The sequence below is a fragment of the Rattus rattus genome, chromosome 8, assembly GCF_011064425.1.
Source record: "Rattus rattus isolate New Zealand chromosome 8, Rrattus_CSIRO_v1, whole genome shotgun sequence".
NCBI lineage: Eukaryota > Metazoa > Chordata > Mammalia > Rodentia > Muridae > Rattus > Rattus rattus.
In genome coordinates, this window is record NC_046161.1 from 74,372,040 (window position 1) to 74,378,039 (window position 6,000).

Consider the following 6,000-nt stretch of genomic DNA (forward strand, 5'->3'; position numbering starts at 1 on the left):
ATTGACTGCCAAGCCTGATGACCTGAGTCTATTGGTCCCCAGAACCCGTGCAGTGGAAGGAAGGGCCAGCCCCTTCAGGTTGTCCCTCTACATGCATGCCATGGCACATACATATATGCATATATGCTCACAAACAACACTTAACTTTTCTAGGCTCCCATTTTTATTTTGCTGGAGTTCCATTACTATTCTGTAACATAGTGTAGCTTTAAAGTTACCATAGATAATCTAAATCTCCTATATCTGTAAGGTTTGCTTTCCCCACTTGAGTATTTACTGAAACAAGAAGTTTTCATTGTTACTAATCTTATTAATAGACTATTTTTAGTTTTCTTATACATATGTAACATTATAATTCATATTTAACTTCAACTATTTTTGTCCTGTAGACCTTGTATTCTACTTATGGACTCACTCAGAGGCCCTTCTCGGTCAAATGTTGTCAAAATTCTAAGAGAGTAAGTTCAAAACCGTACCCTAACCGTTTAATATACTGTAGCTGAAGTAGAACGTATACTTTAACGTGTGTGTATTCTTGGTTCATGTGTGTTGTAGGTATTTAGAAGTGGAATGGGAGGTTAAAAAAGGAAGCAAAAGAAGTTTTTCCAAAGATGTTATGAAAGGGTCCAACCCAAAGGTTCCACAGCAGAACAACTTCAGTGACTGCGGTGTGTATGTACTGCAGTACGTAGAGAGCTTTTTTGAGGTGAGTTTCATTTTGTCATATCTGGTGAAATAACGAAATATGTGTTTGATTTTTTTTTTATGTGATAAAAACAATAAGAAAATAATTCATAAAAGTGACTAACAAAAATTCCCAACTTAGAGATCTTTTAAGATATAGAACTACTATAGTTATTGACAACCAAATCCCAGGCTTGTTGATCGTCTCTGATCACCCTGTTGTCGTGTGGCTCACCTGTGATTCATGTGATTCATCATCTCCACACACACACAGTTGCCTCTGAAGTCTTAAAAGCTGGTTTCACCTCTACCCTTACGCTGACCTCTCTGTTGACCCTGGACCCTTTGCACCATTCCTTCTTCACTCTCATCCTGCAGCCTGGCTCTATATCTGCCGCTCTTAGGTACTCTGTACCTCCTTGACCCCTTAATCCCTCTTCATGAATGTACCACCAAGTCTCTTTTTAGCACTTAAAGTCAGGGGTTTGCATTCCTGCATTCCTACTGCCACCTTCAGGTCAGTACTAGTGTGGCTCTGAGATGCAGTACCAGAGAGCCTCGTGCCCTCTGCTCTGTATATCAGGTTCCTCTCATCAGGTTTATATTTAGTGACCCCCTGTTGCTGTTGAGCCAAGAACAGAACCCTTCTGGTGGCCTATACATAGCTGAGTATCAACCAGTTGGAAGTGGTTCTGTTTCTTATTGTGCCATGTCTCTGGATCTGAAACTCCTGATGATCTGTCATTCTTTGGCTGACTAACATCTGCTTACGGTAGATGTTAGGTTAGCCTTAAACATCAGACCAATGGTGTTTATTCTCATTGCATGTCATACTTTCCTGTTATAGTGTTGGCCAAGGTCAGCTTTCTTTATAGAGTATGCTGCTGTCATTCTTTTCTTCGGCAGGACCTGAAAGTCAATACTTGTATTTCCTGATGTAGAGAATCTTCGAGTTCTCAGTTCTCCTGCTGTACTATAAACAACTATAAACTATAAACCATTTGTGAATTTGTTTGCTTCTGCTAAAATGAATTTATTGCAGAAACAGGGTATGGGCAGAACTCTTCTCAACAACTGTAGTTTGCCAGCCTCTAATCCAGGCCAGCACTCTTTGTCTCCAGTGCCTAACCCAGTACCTGCTTGTGGAGTAACAAGTGAATAGATGATGATATTTAACTTCTGAGTGTTGTAATTGAAATGAAAATGTACTCCATTATATTTTCTAATAACCATTTAATCTTTTTTATTTTCAGAATCCAATACTAAATTTTGAGCTCCCTATGAATTTGGTGAACTGGTTTCCTCCCCCCAGAATGAAAACAAAAAGAGAAGAGATCCGAAACATAATTTTGAAGCTGCAGGAAGAGCAGAGTAAAGAGAAGAGGCTGCTGAGGGACACCTCCTCAGCGGAGACATCCTTAGGGGAAGGGGCGGAGCAGTACGCCAGCAGTGTCTCAGAGTGACAGGGGCTGGGCCTCGAAGGGTCGCCTTCTGCAGGACACAGCATTCACTTTCGGGTGTCGACAGTAAAGAGCTAGAGTGCTCACTACTCAGAGACTTGGGGTGATAAAGCCTGTACAGATGTCATAAGTGATTTCCAAAGGAGTGTGTATTAAGTAAAAGTCTGTAAATATGTTAATGAGGCCAACTTTTCCAACATTTATAATTATTTTTTTCACTTTTAGGAAGCCTTTGTTATGTATTTTCTGTTAATAGTACTAAAACTGCAACTTCTAAACACAAATAAATAAAATATTTATAGGAGGAAATGATTAATTTGATATTCTTTAGTGAACTTGCATAATTCCTCAGTGTGATTTTTATTTCATGGGAATAGAAGTATCTATGATTTTTTTTTTAACCTTTGTTCTAAAGTAGTAAAAAATGTGAAAATATAATTGTTAAAGACATTTTAAACTAAAAGTGCATCTTTATATGCTTGCATAGCAAGAAAAATTAATATCTTTTCAATTCATGCTTCATCTGTTCAGAGAACCCCCAAAATATAGTAACTATAATTTTACACAAATACTTAAACGCCATTAAGAGCAGTCAAAGATAGTGCGCCTTGACTTCTAGTGAAGCGTCCCTGCCCCAGCACCCCTGCAGCTCAGGCGAAAGCCATCCTGCAGGTGCAGCTCGAGTCTCGGAGCCCAGGATTACCTTTGCAGTTTATCTTCCAGTGTGTGCGATGGGACTAGTTAGGAACATTGTTAATCTGTGTGAACACAGGGTTTCAAGTAGGAATTTATTTTCTGTATCTTTTGCTATTTTTCATTATTTTCTCCTCATTGTTTTGATAAAGTACCAGACATTTTGCTTGGGTTTTTCTGAGTAAATTATTTTAAAATGCAAACATACTCTGTTTAATTGCATATTGCAGCAGAAACTCTCGTTTTCAGTTTTCTGTTGAAGGAGTTGAGGAAATATGGGGTTGGGCCTGCCTGGAGTTCAGTGGTGCAGTGCAGGGTTAACACGCGGGAGGCCCCTTGTTTAATCCCATGTAGCAAATAAAATAGAAAAATGTGAAGTTTTGATGCTACATTTGTAATCCATGTGGAGTTCTTGTGTATATTTCCAGTTAAGTATAAGACTTAAAATATGTATTTTAAGCCATTTTTGTTAGTGATTTTTAAATGCCCATACAACAACAACAACAACAGAAAGTTGAGAATAAAAGGCCACTTTGTCAGCAGATACTTTATTTTTAATGTGGCCATCTCTGGCACTGTGAGCCACGATTTAGACGGTTAGTGGGTTTAGTAATCAGGGAGTTCTAAGTGGGTGAGGATGTTAATGACAAGCCAGACTGCAGTGACAGCCGAACTGAGTGTAAGGAGAAGCCACCTTGCTGCGACGTGTTTTCTTTTTCTACCCTGACCCATCTTAATTTTCTTACTTCCGATTACTTCTTTTTAGTAAGACTTTACAACTGCTTAAATATGTTTTCTAATTTATTTATAACTGAAAGCGCCAACATGCTTTTATTCTCTACTGAAGTTAAGACCAAAAAAGAAAAAGGGAGGAATGTTTTAAAAAAACTTAATAGAAAGTATAAACAAGGTTGGCAAACTTTATTTTTAAAATGGATTTTTTTTTTTTTTGTTGTTGTTCTTTTTTTTTTCCGGAGCTGGGGACCAAACCCAGGGCCTTGCGCTTCCTAGGTAAGCGCTGTACCACTGAGCTAAATCCCCAGCCCCTTTAAAATGGATTTTATTTTGCCAAAATTTTAGGAAACTCAAAAAGTTCTGTAAGGACTAGCACAGGCCAGTTAATACCTGCAGCTGCCCCGGGGGCTGAGAGACTTGACCACTTGAGCCTGGCAGTTAAAGGTCAGCCCGGAATACGGTGAGACACTGTCTCAGACAAACCGAAGGATTTAAAATGCTCGTGATGTTTTTGTTTGATTCTTGGTAGCTATATTTTATGGTGTCAGATAACTTTTGATAAGGTAAAATTATAAATTATTCCCCAGGCTAATTCTGATCAACTTTTTTTTAATTTCTATATGAAAAATTAGGATTGCTGTGTGTCAACTTTCTAGAGGTCGAACACTGAGCTCCTGGGGTTTTGTAAAGCTTTTTCTTGTGCTGGTTATGCTAATGCCCTTCCAACATGCACATTGACATCTTTGGATCTGCTAGGTTCTACAGCAGGACTGGACAGGACCTTCAGAGAGGTGCATTTGCTTGATAGTTGTGTCCTCTGGTTCTTTTATAAATAGTTTAAAGTGGAGGGTTCCCTTTAAAATGTGTGATTAGTGCAAGCTGTGAGACAGCACTTTGCAGTCAGAAGCCTGTCACTTGACACCAGAACTGCCTGAGGCTATCTGGTGACTCCACTAATTAGATAGAGCTGCTGGATTGGTTTTCTTTTTGGATAGGATAACAGTTAATCATTTTTAGACGAGTTTTAGATTACTTGCCATAAAATTTGTATGTGTCTGAGCTCCTGGTAGTTAGGAGCAAAGGTGCTGTTAAGTGGTCTCTCTTCCCTTTGGCATTACTGACTTCAGACAGCTAAGAACTTGACTGGGTCAGCCCCACTCAAACCTGGAACAGTTAGCTTTTCTTCATGCAACTTGTGTTTAATTGAGTCAATTAAATGCAGAAGATTTTATTTGAAAGCATAAAATGATTTGCATTGTGTTTTGTCTCCAAAATGAATTCAGTATTTTTCTTCAAAAAGCCCATGGGTAGTTCCTGAAGACTGACTGTCAAGATAAAAGGAAATAGAACACATTTCTCTCAGAATTGCCCTTAAGACTCAGTTCGCTGAGTCTGTTTTGATCAGGAGTTGGTGGAATGATCTGAGGAAAGAAGTAGCCGCCTAAGGGATGAGGCAGGGTAGCATTTGTTTAGAGCAAAAAGACCCTGAAACTGCTCTGTGGCGTGAGGATGGTGAGGGCAAGCTGGAGACCGGCAGTTCACGTCCAGGGTGAGGTGTTTGGAGCAGCGTCAAGTGAGTTAGGTTTCTCCAGTGAAACCTCAGGCTGCCGAGTGGTGATTCACATTCCCAGATCAACTAGAGTGAACAACTTAAGATGTTTTGAGAACTAATCTTCAAAAGAAGATGGTTTTGAAACTGATCTGAGGGTTTAAAAAACAATTTTTTCAACAGTTATTTAGAATTTTCAAAGTAATATGGATTAGTGAAATGGAGTTTTATGAGAAGCTTTTAAAAAACATGAAAATAACTTGTAAGGAAATGGTTATAAGTTAATTTTTTTCACATTAATGAGGTTTTTTAGGGAAAAGAGAATTGATAACTTTTGCAAGGTCATCAGATCCCAGTAAACATATGAAAGTAGAAATTGTATAAAATGGAGTGAATTAAATGGCTTTCTGGAGGCTTCCCCTGTTCTCTGACCTCATTGCCAGATTGAACCTCCACTGACTTCCACTCCATTTTTTACGTTAGAAAGGTGAGCTTCATACCTAAAGGCATGGCTTTGTTTTGTTGTTTTTTGGTCAAAATCTCTGCAAATTTTTTTTGTAAGTGGGAATAACTTTATTAACAATTTGAATATGTTAAACTTGCTAAAAGTTCAAACATGAAAAGTTATCGTAATTAGCTTTTACAGGTGACTGTAAAGGAGTTTAATTAATTTTAAAATTCATTAAGCATTTGGTGTTTTGAGCATCTATTATATAGTAGAGGGCCAAATAGACACCGTTCCCACTTTACAGTGTGCTGGGAAATGCATTAATCAGCTTCACAAATGCGTGCCAGCCAAACGGCGTGTATAAAGATGTGATCTCCAGTTCTCTGTCAGGTTAGAGACCTCCTGAACGGGCGATACTGAACCACTGCTAG

General features: G+C 38.7%; 1 protein-coding gene across 4 annotated transcripts in view; it reads left to right on the forward strand.

Annotated features, from left to right (window-relative positions):
* The window catches only part of Senp6 (SUMO specific peptidase 6), a 76,152-nt gene extending 72,439 nt beyond the window's left edge, over window positions 1-3,713 (forward strand). For all 4 annotated transcript variants that reach the window (XM_032909260.1, XM_032909261.1, XM_032909262.1 and 1 more), the window contains 3 exons: window positions 390-458; window positions 556-706; window positions 1,938-3,713. In XM_032909260.1, the coding sequence (XP_032765151.1) occupies window positions 390-458; window positions 556-706; window positions 1,938-2,147 (430 nt within the window). In that variant the 3' untranslated portion in view covers window positions 2,148-3,713. The remainder of the gene's footprint in view (window positions 1-389; window positions 459-555; window positions 707-1,937) is intronic.
* Window positions 3,714-6,000: the final 2,287 nt, after the last annotated feature.